The sequence below is a fragment of the Parus major genome, chromosome 14, assembly GCF_001522545.3.
Source record: "Parus major isolate Abel chromosome 14, Parus_major1.1, whole genome shotgun sequence".
Classification (NCBI taxonomy): domain Eukaryota; kingdom Metazoa; phylum Chordata; class Aves; order Passeriformes; family Paridae; genus Parus; species Parus major.
Window position 1 is genome coordinate 2876695 of NC_031783.1, and position 17859 is coordinate 2894553.

Consider the following 17859-nt stretch of genomic DNA (forward strand, 5'->3'; position numbering starts at 1 on the left):
CTCCCTGTTGTGACTGCTCCACCCAACCCAAGCTGCCCAAACCCTGAGTGCAGGACCTGTAGTTACAAAGCCCCTTGGGCTGCTGTGAGGGAAAATTTCTCTTAATTCTAAAAGGCAGTGCAGGTACCCAGGACCCTGATGCAGAGCTGTGACAAAGGGCAGTTATAGGCTTAGCCAAGAGAGCACAGAATAAATCTGCCATGTCCTGACTTCTCAAGGCTTGTTGGCACTTGAGTTTGCTCACATTCTGGAATTAACTAAGTTGAAAATTGACAGTCCTGGGAAATGCCTCAGACTGAGAAACCTCTTGATCCACGGAGGACCTTGGCAAAGTGCCACAGTGGATGAGTCCCATCCTTATCCAGGGGATTTCTGTGCTAGGCATGATATATTTCCCTTTTCATGCAAATGAGGGACAAAACCCAGACAACCTTCTGCTTTGCATCCCATGGGAGAGGAGACCTGGGGGGTGGTACTGTGAATTTGAGCTGCTTTTGGCCCACGTGCTCCCTTGCTCTGCTCCCTGCAGGCTGCTGCACTACTTCCGAGGCCGGCACCACCTGGAGGAGATCATGTACAACGAGAACATGCGGCGCTCCCAGCTGCTGATGCTGTTTGACAAGTTCCGCAGCGTGCTGGTGGTCACCAGCCACGAGGACCCCGTCATCTCAGTGTTCCAGTCACTGCTGAAGTGACTCTGCTGGCACAGGAGGGAGGAGCCTGCTGAGAGTCTAAAGGATGACTGAAAACTGAAGGAGGTGGTTTCAGTTCCTTCTTGCTGTGTGACACGCAGCAGCAGTTGTGCCCCTCGGTGCCTCGATGCTCCCTGAGGCTCCGGGACCTGCTGCAGGACAGCACGTGCTTGCTCAGCCTGGATTCCTGCCCTGCCACCTTCACAGCCCTTCCCTGGCCCTGCTGCTCCCCAGGGATCGTCAGAGTGGGACAAGAGGGTTCTGCTGTGGCGCTGCTGGCAGAACATCACCTTTGGGGGGACACTGGTGCCCTGGGAGTGCTTCCTCTGCTCTCCAGCGTGACTGCTGGGACACTCAGGCAGGAGAGGCTGGCCCCAGGGCACAGCATGCATGGCCCTGCTCCAGGGCTCAGGGGAGCTGGCCTGGCTGAGGGAAATGACCCTGGGCACCCAGGAGTTCTGTTTGATCTCGCAGCAGCGAGGACAGAGGTGGGAAGGCAACGTATCACAAGTAAATGAAATTGTGAATGAATGACTCAGTGTGTCACAGCTCATTATTTCCTCACCCCAATTCCCTTATTCCCAAGTGTCTGTTGGAGCAGGGCTGTCACCAAGCAGCCTCTGTGCTCCTGGGTTTCTGTGTTTCCCAGTTTGTGCCTGGGGGTGGGAGCTTGGTTGTTGAGCAGGACTGAGAAGTGCTGGCCAAGCTGCAAGTTCAGGGCCGTGTTCCAGCCAGAGGCTGCTGCTGAGGGCACTCGGGCTTGTCCCCCAGGGCTGGTTTTATCCCTCCAGTTCCCCTCCCACAAGCATGGCTGTGGCTTGCAGGGAACCAGACAGGGATCCTGGCCTGGGTTAAAACTATCCAGCAGGAAAATGAGATACAGGGCTGTGTTTCCTGCTCTGGTTTGGACTGCTCCTCCAGCCATGCCAGGGCCAGAGGAGGTGACAGCCCTGGGACATGCCAGGACCTGGGGACAGCAGGAGCTCGTGCCAGCTCACCCCTGCCTGTGTGTGAGGTCACTGTCCCCCACAGCTGCTCGTGCTCTGTGCTGCACACCCAGGGGAAGAGAGGGGGAACTTTACCTCCATGGTGGTGTGGCTCCTCAGGGTTTGTGGTTTAAGACTGTCAGGTGCCCTCTGAAGACCATCCCTTACACCACACACGGCAGCTGGAGCTGTCCCAGAGCTGCAGGCTCTCAGCAGCTTCAGTTGCCCACACAAACTGGGTGAAACTGGGACCTTTAGCTGACTTACCTCCCCCTTCTATGGGGAGCTACTCCATAACAGCTTCTTTGGGGTGCCTTCAGCGAGTCTGGCCCTGCAGCTGCAACAGGGATGGTAGAGAAGAGCAAAAAAACCACATCTGACCTAAAAATCAGATAAACATCACTATAGGCCCTGTCTCAACCAGCCCCAGCACCTGAGCATCAAGGTGAGTTACTGCAATCAGAAAAAAGGCTGCCCAGAAGGGGCTAAACCGAATTATTTAATGAGATGGGGACAAGAATATTTAAAAACTTGAGCTTTTTTATTGTTTGTGAACCTTAAGGTGGGGGTGGAAGTGGGGGGTGTATCCCTGTCACCCACCCAGTGTGGCTGCAGTCCTGCAGGTCCTGCCCTGAATCCTGGAGGTCTTTCCTCTCTGCACCTCAAGTCAGGCTGCTGCACCAGTGCTTCCTCTGGGGGGGGATTCACACAGTGCCAAGTTCTGAGCTGGTTTCAAAAACAGCTGGGAAAGTGAACAAAACCCATTCTTGTTCTGTCTTGTCTTCTGGACGTTAGAGAAAAGTAGATGTTGGAAGGGGTCTCTGCTCAAAGGAAAAGTGTTAGCTCAGCTCACTCAGGACCTGTCTGTGGAGGTGTGAATGGCCCACAGCTTCTCTGGGGCCCTGTTCCAGTGTTTGACCATTCTGTGGGGAAAATTTTTTCCATAAGAGCTAATGAAAACTTCCTGTTTTCCAGCTGGGGGCCCGTTGCCTCTCATCCTGTCTGACAGCAGCCTGGCTCTGTCTTCTCTACCCCCTCCCCTGAGGTAGCTGCAGACAACAAGATCCTCCCTTTACATCCTTCTTTCCCAGCTCACATCCTTTCAGTCTGTTCTGCTGCCACCCCATTTTTTGGCTATTTCCCTGCAGCAATCAAGCACTGGCCACTGCTGGGGGCTGAAGCTCTGGGAGCAGCCCAGAGCTGTGATCCTTCTCTCACCCACCCTAATTAAGTCTGGATCTGTTGGCAAGTGGCCTTCAGTGTCCAAAGTGTCCAAAACCAGTCTCAGTTCTGGCTGGGAGGCCCAGCCTAGTCTCCTGCAAATAAAACTCCACCTTGCCCCATTCATTGTGACAAAATACATTTATTGTTAAAAACCCCCCAAGTCCCTCTATCTGCCATGATGCAGCCCGAGGCCATTGTACAGAGCATAGCTCACGTCCTGGTCCCTGGGACACATTCAAGACTAGTCAGCTGCCAGGAGAGTGTCCCCTTGCTGCCATTTCTCTCTCAATTTTCTTGTCTACAACACTCACAAATCTGTTTCCCCGTAAATAAAACCTGAGTGGTTTCTGTGCCCACTCTCCCCTGTTGCCAATGCCAATCCTGGTGGTGGCCACCACGTCCTGCTCCCCCGGTGGGTCCTGTCCAGGCACCATCCAGATGGCAGCATCCTGAGTCAGGTCCCTTTGGTCAAAAGTCTTGTCGATGCCAAAGGCCTGGCAGAGCTTGGAGGGCCCATTGCAGAGCTGCCAATCCTTGAGCAGCCTGGTGGGTGCTTTCCTGGAGGCTCTGCGCAGCTCCCTCATGGCATCCAAGCCCTGCAGAGGTTCCAAGGAACGCAGCAGCACTGCAGCCCCTTCTCCTGTGCAGAACAAGAGCTGGGTTTAGTATGGGGTTGTTTTTTGGGAATGCCTCACCTTTCAGCCCACTGCCAGCACCACTTCAGCTCTGAGCCTGTGGCTCAGCCCGATGGAGGAGGGAAGGGCCTGGGGCACCCAACCATGGGTGTCCTTTGATCCAAGGGCACTCCCTTCCCTCCTCCAAATCTCCAGTGTCCTGTAGCTCTGTGCCCTTCATTCTGCAGTGCTGACTTGCTCTTCCCAGCTCTGCCTGATGTTGCTAAGTCTGGCTGCTGCTCCAAGGCTTGCCAGAGGGCAAGAGCTTTTTCTTATGTCAGCACAATGTTCAGGAATAAATGTACATCTGGTTCAGTTTTGGCAGAGGTATCCAAAGCTGCTCCCAAACCCAGTGGATTTCTAATAAACTCTGATTACAGGAACTCCAGCTAACAAAGGAGAGGAGGAATGAGAGTGGATGCTGCCAGCAGAAAGAGGCAGCTCGCAGAGGGAAACTGGACAAAGAGAAACCTGGGAAGGAGCTGCAGGCACTGGGAGCAGGCACTGCTGAGGGAACCTGGGCTGGTACCAATCCAAACTCCCTCTGGAGGTGTAACAGGTGGGATGAGCACGGCCTTGGGTCACTGCACAGCTCCAGCAGTGTGATTTGGATGTGCCAGGGAAGCTCTCCCAAGGCAGGGACCTGGGGAGGACAGGGCTGCACAGTCTGGCTGTGGGATGCACAGCCCTGGGAGCACCACTTAGCAGAGAGGACCTTTCTATGACAAAAACTGAACAAAATGGACAAATTCTTTTCTCAAATGGGATTTGCCACCCTGTCAGAAGCCTGAGGTCTCCTGCCCTCCCAGCTGCTGCAGTCAGATGACAGTGAAACAAAGACACAGCTCAGACATTCCCTGTCTGACAAGGAAACATTTCCCTGGTGTTTTCCAGTGGCCAGCAGGGAGGTCTTCTCCTGCTCCTGAGTGGGTGAGGAGAGCACTGGCACAGGGCCTGTGTGCAGCCCCACACAGAGCTCCCCTTGTGCTGGCTGCCCTCCTGCCAGCATCTGTGCTGTGCTGCTCCCCAAGAATCCCCTCTCCAGCCTCAAACATCTGGATGCTCATGCCTGGCAAAGGCTTTTTTTTGTAAGCACTGGCAGATCCCTAAGGACCTGTGATTTCCCAAAATAGAATCCCTCTCATGTTTTGTACAAATCCCACACTAAATTACCTCTCTGGGCTCCCAGTGAGGTCCTGGCTCTCTGAGGTGTGCCAGCTGCCCCCACTACAGCTCGGTGAAATCAACAGCCTGAATTCCAACAGCTGTCAGCAATCTGTTCCCAGGCACTCCCATCTCCAAGGAGAGGGGGATTGATGCTAATCTGGCAGCCAAAAGCCACTTCCCTGGCCTAACAGAGATTTAGAGCTCAAAGGTCATTTTAGAGTTTTAAGAACATGTTCCATGTCCTAATTCTGCTTTTTATCGATGCACAAAGAAATATCCTTCTCATCATGTTGCTGCCTCCCTTGCCAGGAAGAACTGTGGGATTCTGAGCAATCACTCATTACACTACTTGCTTTCATCCATCTCAAATGCAAGTGGAAACTGTGGTCACACTTGAATTGAATCGAGTCCTTGGGAGTTCACATGAAGAGAGACGAGCACTTCATGTGGAAACTGCAGGTGCTCCCAGAGCAGCACAGAACCCAGCCAGGGGTACTGGGAATTTCTGTCTCTGGCTGCTTTTTCTGCATTTCCAGCTGGAAGTTTCCAGGTTCTTCCTTGCTGTGTGCAACACACACCCCACTCTGCCCCAAAAATTAGCCTTGGGAAGAGGTGGAGGCAGCAGGCAGGACAAGAGTGCAGGGATACCATGATGAGCTACTGCCTTCTTCCCCTCACACCTTTGGGTCCTCCCGTGCAAACTTCCACATTAGAAATTTAATTTTAATTTCCAAAGAGTAGCTGAATCCTTTTGTCTCAACTCCAGAGCACTTCAGCCTGACTTCATCCCCCTCCCAGCCTGCAGCAGTTCACTCTCAAGGGTACCTGGGATCAGCATCTTCACAGTGTGCACACACCAGCAGCAGCAGGGCCAGCTGGGAATGTGAGATTTATCTCCCCTGCCAAGAGTCACTCTGTATGATGAGCAGCATTCAGGGCTAAAAGCTGAGATCTAACAACACTACAGAGGACAATTCTCTCCCTGAGCAGCCAGAAATCATAACATGGCAGTGAAGTCCCACAGCACAGCTTCCTGCTCCTTCCCCAAAACAGCTCCAGCTCCCAGGCTTGGAAACAGCTCTTGGCCACTGGAGAGAAGAGAATTTTCTCCTCCATTCACCCACCTGACTCAGTGCTCCTTGACACTCCCTTCAAAATCCTACTCTAGGTGCTGAAAGTTAGGGAGAAGTCCCTGCAGTGTGACCCTGGGCTGAGCATTGCTGGGCTCTCGATTGTACAGACTATTCCTTCAGATCTGGCAGCAAAACACAGTCCTCAGCAAATTCCAGAGAAATGGATCACAGCTAAGTGAAAGAGAAGCATGACTGGCATTTATCCTCTTCCCGAGGCAAGGGAAGCCCCACATGTCTCTTAACTCTAGGGAAAGCTCTTAGTACTGAGATAATTGTGCTGCTCAGGATATACTGTAGGATTCATGCACACTAAAAGACTTTGGCTATATTTTTTTATAAGCTCTTCTCTACCACCCATGATTTCTCCAAATGTAGTGATGCCTGCTGTGGCTTCAGGCACTTGCAGCATTTCACTCAGTGATGGGAAGACCTCTCACAGTAAAATTCCCCATGATGATGTGCACAAAGATTTCCCATTCCTCACTGACAAAGAACACTGGAGCCCTCCCATATCTCATTATGGTTTTATGAACACAGAGCCGTGGGTGACACACTCTTCCCATCCCTAAGTGATACTGGAGCCTGAACCCCAGCATAAACCAATGATCAGAGAAGGTTTATTCCACCTGGAGTCAGAGGCTGTGAGGTTGTGTATCAGAACAAATGATCCCTAAAGAGCCAGAGCTCCACTGATTCAGAGGATACACTTGTCTCAGAGCTGTTTATCTTCAGAGTGTGGTCTGTGCTATGAACAAGGACCAAGCTATGCCACAAGAGATGTTGTTTTGGGGGTTTTTTTGCCAGGGTTCTTTGTGTTTTTTCACAGCCAGAGTCAAAACAAAGTTTCCAAGATCTATCCTATATCCAGAAATGCTTTTGCCTTCTACCCAGGTGCTACCATGAAAATGACTCCCTCAATCCTTCCCTCAGACTAAACAACAGCAGAATTAAACAACTCCTTCTCTCTCTAACTGAAGAAAAACAACTCAGGTGTGATTGTTTCCCATATTCTTTCTTTCAACACTCCTGCACATGAGCAAATACACAGAAGGAGCAGCTCCTGTTTTGTAGCTGCCATCAGTGATGCACAATGTGCACAGCCATGGTATTGACTGCAGTGCTCTGACAAAGCTGGCAGTGACAGCTCTGCCTGGTGTCACTCATGTGTAACATGATGGGGAGGAAGTTTGTAACAAAAAAATCCAATGAATTCCAACACCACAGGGAGCCCTTTAACTGCTTTGCTACAAAACAAAACACAGGTATATAAATAAAAATTTCCCAAATTGTGTTTTTCAACAAAATCTTTCTAGAATTCAAAGGCTAAACTTTTTTTTTAAATAAAAAGTATTAATCTTAGTATTTCAAACACAGAGAATCCCATCCTGACAAATGAACCATGTGCTTTCATTATCTGAACATATTTGGCAGAGCCAATGTAATGAAGTTTACATGTGTTCATCCACCAGACTCCAGACCCCGATTTCAAAGTCAGGCTCTTCCCCAACACTTCCCTGGCACTGTTTTTTCTGCTTGGTTTCTGTCCAAAGGCCAAAACCTGAGCATTAATGGTCACAGTTACAGTTGTTTTCTATTTAGGAATAGACAGGCTTTTTAACATTTATCACTGAAATAGTGAAAAAGAAAGTAAATTGGGTTTGAGATTTTTTTCTAACAGCGAGTAGTTACCTAGGAAACACTTGCTGCCATTTCAAGGTGTGTAATTAAACAACAGCTTCATTGCAAGGCACATACTGTCATTCTTACAGGAAAGGAAAAAAAAATAAATTTTCAGTAATGCTTGTCAAGAGTCTTGAAATATGGAAGGACAGTTTCAGTAAATTACAAAATAATTTAATTAGAGCTCGATTATTTTTCTTGAGAACTATTGGAGATTCTGTAACAGTCTGGGTATTTCAATTTTGGTTGGGTGGGTTTTTTTGCTTTTAGATACAGCTAGACAGCTAAAATGCTCCTACTAACTCCTTGCTTAAGCTTAGGACATCTCAGACGTTTTGTTTTCCCCAACATTTCCTTAAGCCTCAGAAGATAAAGGTAAGAGACAGAGGAGTTTCCTGCCATGGCAACAGACACCAAGATTTAGGCTGTCACTAATGACTCTACATCACCGCTTTTGAGGAACAAGGTTCACTGAATCACATGACTGAGGCAGCAGCCCAGGTAATCAAAACTGAAAGCTCCATCCTATCCAGATTCTCCCTCATTTCTCACAATTTGTGTGCCTGAACAGCTCCCAGCTGGTACAAACTGGGCAGCTGAAGATGGGCCCTGCCTGCTGTGCTGTGTCCACAGGTACACCCTGATCACAGTGGCAAAGCCCAGGCCCCATGGGATGATGATGACAGCAAGTCACTGACACCACAGAGAGCTCACAAGTGACTTGCAGCACCACTGTAGCTTGAAATGTCAGCCCCATCCTGCTGGCATTGCACCTCTCTCAGCCTCAGCTTACCTTGGCTGGAAACATTCATGCAGAAATAAATCCCGTAGATCTGATACACGTACAGAGTTCCTGGTTTCATGAACATTGCTGCGTTCCGCTGTGTTTGCTTCCCACCTTTTGAGTGGGAAGCTTCATCTTCCCCACCCAGATAAGCTTCTGTTTCAACAATCCTGCCCCAGAGCTCTCTGCCATCAGGAAGTTTGCGAACTAAAATCTGAAAGAGAGGTCAGAGTGCATCAGTTACCAGCCCTCAGTACAAAATAACCACAGCAAGAGCTGTGGAAACACAGAATTGGGAAAGATAGGACCTGATGGTACTAAAGCCTCTCCAGTTAGCAGTCTGTAAGCTAACACCAACTTTTTCAGCTTCCAGGGCTCAGTCCACAGCCCAGTTCCAGGAGTTCCTACCTGTCACTCACCCCACAAAATGCCTGGAGTGTCTGGATGAAGCAGTATTAAAAAGAATCAATTTATGATCCTACATATACTAAAGCCCACAGAGTTGCTTTTGTGGTTATTTTCTGTATTCTCCACTCCCATCCATCAGGTTTAAGGCAAAAATCACCGCTGACAAGAACCTTGAAGCATCATGAATGTATAATCTTTAGATCAGAAGAAATATGACAGTGGCACAATGAAATAACTGCTATGATTAGACAGTTTCTCTCCCTAGAGATGTTTCAAACAAGTCCCAGTCCCAAATAACAGAGATAATCAGCTCTAGAGAGAGCATCAATGCTATTTGAGTATTTTCTGCAGCACAGAGAAGGGCAGTGTGGGAGAGCTGGGAATTGGCTTCAGGCAAACAACAGAACTTTGTTATTACAGTGCGTTCTTGCTGCTGGTACCTCCTTAAATAAAACAAAGCAGATGCAGGGGAAACAAAACACGACAGTCAAAAGATTCTCTTTAAAAATAAAACAACCACTGAACTTTTGTACAAAGGAATTTGTGGTTTGACCTGATTTCTAAACTTTGTGCTTTACTTAATGTGTATGAAATACTGCAGCAGGGTCTTGTTTGGGCACCAGCTATCTGTTTAATTATAACACTTTAATTATGCAGCTGTTCAAAATGACCTTGAGAAAACCAAGCTTAATTCCTAACAGATGTTTGTGCTGGATTGCTAATGCAGATATTGATCTGATCCATAATGGATGCTCCAGGAGCTGGTTTCCAAAGCTGCAGCTCCAGTACATCACAGTTTCCCTACAGCACTTGTCAAACTGTTGAAAATAATCTGTTTATTATTTTTTATGAAAAAAAAAAAAGCACTGGTGTTCAGCAAGTGCCTGGGAACACCCCAAAACCAGACCCACGTGGCCACATGTCTCCCTCAGTATGATGAAATGCAATGATTAGGTTATGGGTTTAAAAGCATCCAGGCATTTCCCTGTCTTCAGACACACCAAATATTCTTTTGAATAAAAAAGTTTAAAAACAGTGATCATTCCCAACACCTCAAAGTAAGCCACTTCATAAAGGTTATTTTTCTCATTGAGGATGTATCTTGATGTTTTGGCAGTTCCCTCTGAAAGGCCATTTACTGCATGTATCTTTTTTGTTTCCAAGAACTCAGGTATCATGAAGGTAAGCAACATTGATATACCAGATGTCTCCAAAATTTGGTAGAATGAAGATAAGGAAGGAAACACTAAACTACCTTTGTGAGAGAATAGGCTGGGTCATGGGAGACTGGGGGTTGTACTTTAAAGAAAATGTAAAACTAAGATAGAAATCATGTGGTTTGGAATACTAGGCCGAAGTAGGAAAAATACAGAATTAGGACTCAAAAATCATCTGCCTGGAATAACTGAATGCATGAGGGTGATGGAGCCATTAAGACTATAAAAATGTATCAGTAATGGGAGAATTCAGGCATCCTCAGATAGACCAGGACATGTGCAATGTTTTCTTAGACACCATCAAATGCACAGAGCGAGGATTCAGGAACCTCATGAGAAAAGACTCACTTCTCAGATCTGGAGCAAAACACAAAGTCTTTTCCAAAGACTTATTCCTGAAAAACAACTTAGTATCATGACTGTGAAGGATAAAGTTCAGTGTCTTTTCACAGGCATTAAAGTCCAAAAATAATCTATCAGAGTCCTGCCTAATAGCATAAAGAGGAAACTACGTGAAGTGAGGGAGCTTGTTGGGAAGAACTTTAGAGGCAGCCAAAGGTTAAGGCCTGAAAGGCAAGCCTCTAGCAGGATGTCTGCAAAGATAGCAGCACATGTGGAGTATCACAGAGAGGTGAAGGCAGACCAGAAAGAAACTCAGCAGGGCTGAAAAGTAGAGCAAAGGCGTCACTTACAAGCAAGATATCCTTAGAAAATAAAAAAAGGCTGGATGCAGCAAAACAAGCCAAAACCAACAGCTTGTGGAACAAATTCCTGAAGTTATCTAAAGCCATGAGAACCCAGAGAGTCTGCTCACCCTGCGGACAATAAGGGTATAAAAAAGACTCAGAGAAGATAAGACCATAGCAGTGAAATGGAACACACATTTTACAGCTGAGTTTAGAAGGTCCTCGACTGGAACTTTTTATAGAGAAAAAACTGAGGGAACTCCCTCCCCTGGAAACAGACAGAGTTTTCTGAAGGACTCACTAAGCAGAAGAGTTAATCTCTACCACTCTGATTTCCAAAGGCTCTCAGCAATGTCCAAAGACTCCTCAAAGTTTAGGCAATGGCCTAAGGGAGAAGTCCTTGCATGAACAGGAACTTGGAAACTCAGAAACAAAAGATAGGAATAGCAGTATTTGGAGTGAAGAGAGCTTAACTGTGAACTGTGCAATCCTTAGCATAACAAGACAGTAAAATGGAGGCAAAGAAGATGTTGCTGACTGCAGAGCATTACTTTCCACTGGGTTAAACAAGAAACAAACAAACAAAAAAAAGTAAAGCAATTGCTGAAAGGAAAATAATGGGCCTGAAATAGCCTTCAAACCACAAGCAGCTAAGCACATTTTAGTAAATAGAAAAAGGGAGGAAAACTCCACATAAAAAAAAAAGAAAACAAACAACAAAAAAACTCAATTAAAAATGTGACAGACTAAACCTGAAAAATTACTCCTCTGACTTCATCTAGAATAGATTCGGCTACCGGTCTTTAAATTCCACTGCACTTAGCAAGAGAAGGAATGAGAGCTGTATTCCTAAAATAGCCAAGCCTGGGAGTCGAATGGCAAAGAAAGAATTTCATCCTTTTACACCAAGTTATTGGCTAGCACATGCTCCAGTACAAGAATCTCGGTGCTCATGTCCTACCTGTCCCAGAAATGACTTGGCCAGACTAACACAGGGCTGGTTGAAAAAATCTTCTTGTAGCTGAGGAGAAGTTTTTTTCTCTATCACAAAATATTTGCTGCTTTTTGGAGAAGGATCTGTTCCAGGTGTAGTGTTCAGCTGCTCCACGGCATCGATCTGAGGGAAGCTGGTGTTGTTTTGAAGAGAACTTAATTGAGCCAACAGCTTTCTTTTTCTTGGCATAGCTCTAGAAAATAGATAGAAGTATAATTAGGATTATAAAACTTATTTGAAAGCAACTCATTTCCACAAACTTCTGTTTTTACACATCTCCCCACAACAATGGATCTGAAAGCTATGACTACACAGACAACCTATGCAAACTGCAGCAGCAGGTGACAGATTTAGCTGTGTTTGCACCAGGCTGGGCAAATATTGGGCTCTACTGATGGATAAACAGATGGAGTATTCATCTTTTAATGACTGCAGATAAAAGCAACTGTGCTCCACTAAGCATTGAAAATAAGTTTGCTGTTAGGTTAGAAAATTCAGAAAGTGAAAGCAGAGATGAACCAGTAGTATTGTACTTTTTACCTACAGCTAATGTAATCTTTTAAGCAGACAGAAAAAACAGAAAACAAGCACTTCAGAAATTGTGCTGCCACAGAAAGCCCACAGAAGTTGTGTATCAACCATTTTCAAAGGTAATTTAGCAGGATCAGAATTTAAACCTCCAAAGGAAATTCAGAGCTGCCTTATTCCCAGTCACAAACTCGTTTATTATGCCGCACAAGTGTTTGTGTTAAAATCCCCCCAAAATGATTCAACTTACCAGGAAGATTCAACCCACTGCTCCAGCCCACAGCATGGACCCGAGGCAACTACATCACATATTCTGGTTTGTCACTACTGTCTTATGTGAGCTCCAGAAAGCTGGTGTTATGTCCTCAGTGCTGCAGTCCTTATACCTGCTGAACAGATACAAGCATTTATTCACTGGATAAAGTGCTTTGAAACAGGCCAAGAGATTCTGGAGATCTGACAGAGTTGTGATGCCAAGAGTGCACCATTAGATCAAACTGCAGAATAATTTGCAGTTTTCTGTTGGTCCAGAAAAAGCCCATCTCCCAGTGCTGAAGATGCTCTTTAGCCTTTGTTATTCAGTGGGAAATGCACTTTTCCTATACTGAATACACAGAAAACTGAAATAAAACTTTTAAAATGCTCCCGTTGGCACTAAATTTAGAAAGTGTCAGCCTCAAGAAAAGGACTTCTACAAGAGAATGCAAAGACACCTGTTCTAAATTGAACCATATGTAGATGTAAGAGTCCAACATCATACATATTTAGAAATGATGGAAGAATCCTATACACAGCTGAACCTGCAAGCAAGTATATACATCATTAATTAGCTGTTTCCACTAATTTTTTACAGATCATCAGCTTTTAAAAATTACTACAAAAACTTTCAATATCAAAACCAATCTTTATTTTGGTCTGCTGATTCTCACAATGAAGTTCCATCAGCAACAGTTTCTTTTCACTACAGTGAAACGAATTCAGCATTGCTACAATCTGAATCACCAGTGCCAATTCCCCAACAGTGTTATGTTTCACTTCAGAAGAATCCAGACATACAAAAATAGGCAGGAAAAAAAAAATCAAATCACATTGGCATGACTGGCAGAGAAGCTGGATGGTTTTATTTTTTTTCCTGAACACCTAATTCTTTATTGCAAAAATCTGATGGTGTCAGAGACTAGCCATAGAACCACCAGCTCCATGCCAGGTACTCTGCTCTGAATTGTGGCTCTTACCTGGTGGGAATTCTGAAAAATTTTGTCCAAACTCACTAGCTGCCTGAGACAAAACTGTCTGGTGGCCTTGGCAAATGACTCCTGTCTAGGAGAAAGTGCTGCAGGAAGGAAGGGCCAGAGGAGGAACACTTCACCATTTCAGACTGACCCTCTGAAACACTCACTCAAGGCAGCACTTCCCACTGAAGACAACACCTCCAGACTTCTCTGACACTTTTAACTGGAACTTCCAGCTCATCAACCACACATAAAGACATGCTGCAAACATGGCTGACTCGAGTGGAGCATTAACTCACTTGGTAATTTGTGCTCTTATGGAATGCGACACCAGAAACAGGATCTGAGCTGCCTGGCACCTACTGCACTTCCAATTAAATCATTCCTAAAAGCTGCAAGTGCTCTTATTGACATGTTACAGCAGCAGCCTCAGGGCACTTGTAACTTCATTGCTATGGGCTGATCCTTGACACATCTCAGCATCTTCAACAGAAACAGCAGCAGGAAATTGCCTTCCAGCCAGGAGAAATGGGTCATGTACAGAAACATGAGGGCAGAGTGAGGGGCTACAACACCAGCTTAGAAACCCAGGAAAAAAAAACATTCCACCCTCTGTCTCCCTGCTTGTTCACAGTAAGATCTGAAACACAAAGCTTTATGCCTCAAAGCCCATCTACACTTTCTGGAAAATATGTTGCTTGTAAATACAAATCTCTTCTTCCCAAGTAAAAACACATTGTAGAAGGTGACACATACCACAGATCCAAGCTCTGTGTATTTGGGAAGCAAAAGGCACAACCTCTTCTGTAAGTCTACATACAAATTCTCCAGCTCTTCATTTCTATCTAGATTTTCTTGCTTGTATAATAAACAAATTCTACTCCTGGGCCTCAAATAATGAGCTGTGTGTTTAATCACTTTTTACTAATCCTGTTGTAACCAAATTAACTACAAGTTACTAAGTACATCAGGGAAACACATAGAAAAAATAAGTATGGAAGTCAGAAAAAGAAGATCAAGAGCTGAATCAGTCAGCACAAGAACCCAGAGTGTTCAGGGCTTCTGGGCTAATCTCAGGCAAGTGGTTCAGAAGCCTGCAAGCCAGAATTGGAGAGACACTGCAAATCTGTGTAAAATCCAGCTCAGCAGCAGATACACCCTGTAGTCAAAGCACAACAAAGTCTAGAGAGGATTCTTTAATCCTTCTAACAAGACTGCATTTGCAGACATTTCCTTAGGTATTTAATGAGTTTTCATGGAAAAAAAATAAATATATATATAAATAAAAATCCCATCAGCAATTTGCATGTACTTTTGGCTCCCAGGTCCAGATACCTGCAAAACCTTCCTCAGGTACATCAATTTTTCTGACAGAATAAAGAAGAGTACATAAAACACTGGAGAGACAGTTCCTCACAGCAATTCCCAGTTGTACAGATTTTAAGTGGAAATACATGCTAGGTCAATGCTGGGTCAGACCAAAGGATACCTCTCCCTGTATCCGGCTCTCCAGCCCAGGTCAAGAGCAGGACCCTGGGGAAGAACAGAATAAACATCCAGTGCTCCTCCACACATCCTCCACGTCTCTGGACTGGAATCTTCTGATCCAGGCAGTCTTCCCTAGGCCTCAGTAACAGTAGTCAAAGGGAGACCTTACCAGGGAAGAAAACTTCACAGAATTCGCTATTACTGCTCCAAAAACTCACTCATTTTGTGTGGGGAATCTGCACTGCTTCCCACCCATATTAATCGGTTTACACCTGCAATTCACTACCCTCAGCCTCTTCTTTATCACTTTAAATAAGGCAAAGCCAGCTGGAAACATTGATTTTCCATGTCATCTACAAACCATCCCTGGAGCACCCCAACAGTGACCTCCTGCCACCAGGAGAGCTGCCCATTTACTCACATCCTCTTTCCTATCTCTGCAACAACTGTGTATTTATGACAGGGGAACTCCCTTATTATGCCCAAGGCAGCTCAGGTAAAGGGCTCCTGTAAAAAACCTTTCTGAAATCTGAGTACAGACTATAAGCCAGATCTCAACATGCTTATTTAGACCTGCAGAAAATTCCAGCATTTTTTTTAAGGTATGACTTTTAAGCCACATTAATTTCCCCCCCTAGATACTTATGCAGCAGTCCAATAATCCTACCTTGCTACATTTTCTATTAATTCACTTGTTAATGGTCAAACTTCCAGGTCTGCAGTCCTTGGATTTCCCCATGAACCCTCTTTAAAAATTAGTGAGACATTTGCTGCTGAAACCATCACTAGCAACACTGTCCTTGGGGGCTGCATCTGGTTTGATAGTTTATTCCTGCCTGTTTCTGCCAGTTTGGCAACTTATTCCTGCCTGTTATTACTGTCTTTTTGTTCCATAACCTTTTAAACAGACATTTTAAGGCAGATCCTTCAGTGAGTTCTCAGCACGAATGATGTCTCTCTGCCTTTCCTGTCTAGTCTACCCTATTAATTACCACAAGTAATAATGGATAGTTTTCTGGACAAGTGTGAGAAGCGGGAAAAAGAAATCTTGAAAAAAGAGTGCAGTCATGAGCTAATATAACCATAAATACAGAGTCAATTTCTCCACAGACTGATTCTAACAGCACGTGCAATTCTAATACCTCAAATATATGCTAAAAGGGATCCTTTTATTCACCTTACTAAGTGCTGGGGATCTCATTTTCTTGCAATTCAAATCCTCCAGACTCCCTACCGGGCATATTGAGCTTTTTCTGGGATGAAACTTAACTCATGCTTCTGTAAAGAACAAAGAAGGTAACAACGAGCAATGACGAAAAACAAACAAACAGAAGCCTTCACAGCAGAATGACGCTCCGTTTTGGCTGAGGACACTCGTGTTTCGGAGCGGAATCCAGGGCCGCAGCGAGGGGCGTGCCCGGCAGTGCTGGGCAAGGCCGGCCGGGCCCGCTCGGGCGCTGCCGGAGCCGTGGCCGCAGCCGAGCCCCGGGAATCCGAGCTCCCTCCTCCGCCCGCCCCGGCCATTCCCAGCCGTTCCCGGTCGCTCCCGGCCATTCCCGGGCTCCCCCTCACGCACCTGCCGGGCCCGTTCCCGCCGCGGGCGGGGCGCGCGCAGCCCCTGCCGAGGCCCCGCGGAAGCCCCGCAGCTGCCGTGAGGGGCGGGCCGGGGCTGGGAGGCGCGGCCGTGAGGGGGAAGAGCCGCCGGTAGCGCGGCGTTCGCAGCGGCGGCACTTTACAGCTTCTTCTTCCTCAGCGGTGTCTCGTCGTGGGTGTTGTTTTCTGGAGCACAGACCCTCTGTAAAACCAGCGTTTGAACTCTCGCTGGTTTTCAGCATCCACTCCTCGGTCTTTGATGTTAATCATTAATTCATCAATACAAAGGCTAAGAGAATTGGGGGTGTTCCGCCTGGGTTAGAGAAGGCACACGGAGACCTTAGAGCCCCTTCCAGTGGCTAAAGGGCCTTCAAGAGAGCTGGAGAGTTGGATAAGGGGCTGGACTGACAGGACAAGGGGGAATGGCTTCAAACTGACAGAGGGGGACTTGGGGAAAGAATTGTTCCCTGTGAGGGTGCTGAGGGCCTGGCACGGGGTGCTCACAGAAGCTGTGGCTCTGGATCCCTGGAAGTGTCCAAGGCCAGGCTGGACAGGAACTGAGATAATGTGAGGTGCCCCTGCCTATTTCAGGAGGTGGAACTGAGTGATCGTTTAAGGTCCCTTCCAACCCAAATTACTTTGCGATTCTTGTCCAAAAAGGCATGAACACACATTCTGATGAACAATGCATGGTCACAAGCTGGTTATATGGAGAGCTACATTAATTACTCCCTCAGTTCTCCAAACAAGTATCTGGCCTGCAGGAAAAAAATCTTGGCTTCAGCTTTTATCCAGATGGAGCATATGGTCAAAATGGGGTCAAAATATGATTTTTCCTCACAACATTCTGGGGACATGCAGTTGGGGCCATTGATCCATAAACAAGTGTTTGCACAAAGGGTATGAGGGAAAGTCTGATGAATCCAAGTGGATTTATTCCCATTTGTGTAATAAAATACACCAGGATAGCACCAGCTAGGGTCCAGTGATGCAGAGAATATGCAATTACTGTCTCTACCCCTTTTGTGAATTTGGAAGGGAGAAGGATAAATTACTGACTATAATTTTAGGGGACATTGACAGCTTTGGAGGTGCAGCCAGGAGTACGAATAGCCACAGGTTCTTATGGAGACAGAAATAGGAACCAATTCATTTGACCATGGATTCATACTCAAATGTGAATAGGGCAGATGAAAAACTCTGACATTCCTGTAAACCATGAACGAAGCCCAGAATTTCCAAATGTTACTATTCAAGTTTAATAAAAATGTGTAAAAAAATACCCAAACAAACCATGAATGGAGCAAGCACAGAGTCTGTTACACAATATTCATTCTTTTTGACCGTGAAAAAACAGCTGATAGACTTTGGAA

The 17859-nt window shown here is 46.2% G+C and overlaps 2 protein-coding genes across 21 annotated transcripts in view; one reads left to right on the forward strand and one right to left on the reverse strand.

Annotated features, from left to right (window-relative positions):
* Window positions 1–1226, forward strand: part of NPRL3 (NPR3 like, GATOR1 complex subunit) — a 41240-nt gene extending 40014 nt beyond the window's left edge. For 14 of the 17 annotated variants that reach the window (XM_033517794.1, XM_033517795.1, XM_033517792.1 and 11 more), the window contains one exon: window positions 530–1226. In XM_033517794.1, coding sequence (XP_033373685.1) covers window positions 530–695 — 166 coding nt within the window. In that variant the 3' untranslated portion in view covers window positions 696–1226. The remainder of the gene's footprint in view (window positions 1–529) is intronic. The other 3 variants (XM_015642683.3, XM_015642684.3, XR_004499376.1) reach the window with 2 other exon arrangements.
* A 1795-nt stretch (window positions 1227–3021) lies between these two features.
* On the reverse strand, window positions 3022–16569 carry MPG (N-methylpurine DNA glycosylase). 4 transcript variants are annotated; one of them, XM_015643331.2, is made up of 6 exons: window positions 16470–16491; window positions 16071–16171; window positions 12424–12559; window positions 11613–11838; window positions 8350–8554; window positions 3022–3542 (listed from the first exon to the last, which is right to left on the reverse strand). In XM_015643331.2, the coding sequence occupies exons 4-6, from the start codon at window positions 11832–11834 to the stop codon at window positions 3148–3150; spliced, it is 822 nt and encodes a 273-aa protein (XP_015498817.1). In that variant the 5' UTR covers window positions 11835–11838; window positions 12424–12559; window positions 16071–16171; window positions 16470–16491; the 3' UTR covers window positions 3022–3147. The 4 variants fall into 4 exon arrangements, with proteins under 4 accessions (XP_015498817.1, XP_015498816.1, XP_015498819.1 ...); XM_015643330.3 differs by lacking the exon at window positions 16071–16171 and having other exon boundaries at window positions 16470–16569; XM_015643333.3 differs by lacking the exon at window positions 16071–16171 and having other exon boundaries at window positions 12424–12562; window positions 16470–16545.
* Between the last annotated feature and the right edge of the window lie 1290 nt (window positions 16570–17859).

Coding starts and splice junctions, on each gene's coding strand:
- MPG (XM_015643330.3), bottom strand. CDS start 11,834: ATGCCAAGAAAAAGAAAGCTGTTGGCTCAATTAAGTTCTCTTCAAAAC. Junction 8,555..11,612: donor CCAAGTCATTTCTGGGACAG/GTAGGACATGAG, acceptor CCTCTCTTTCAG/ATTTTAGTTCGCAAACTTCC. Junction 3,543..8,349: donor CATGAATGTTTCCAGCCAAG/GTAAGCTGAGGC, acceptor TGTTCTGCACAG/GAGAAGGGGCTGCAGTGCTG.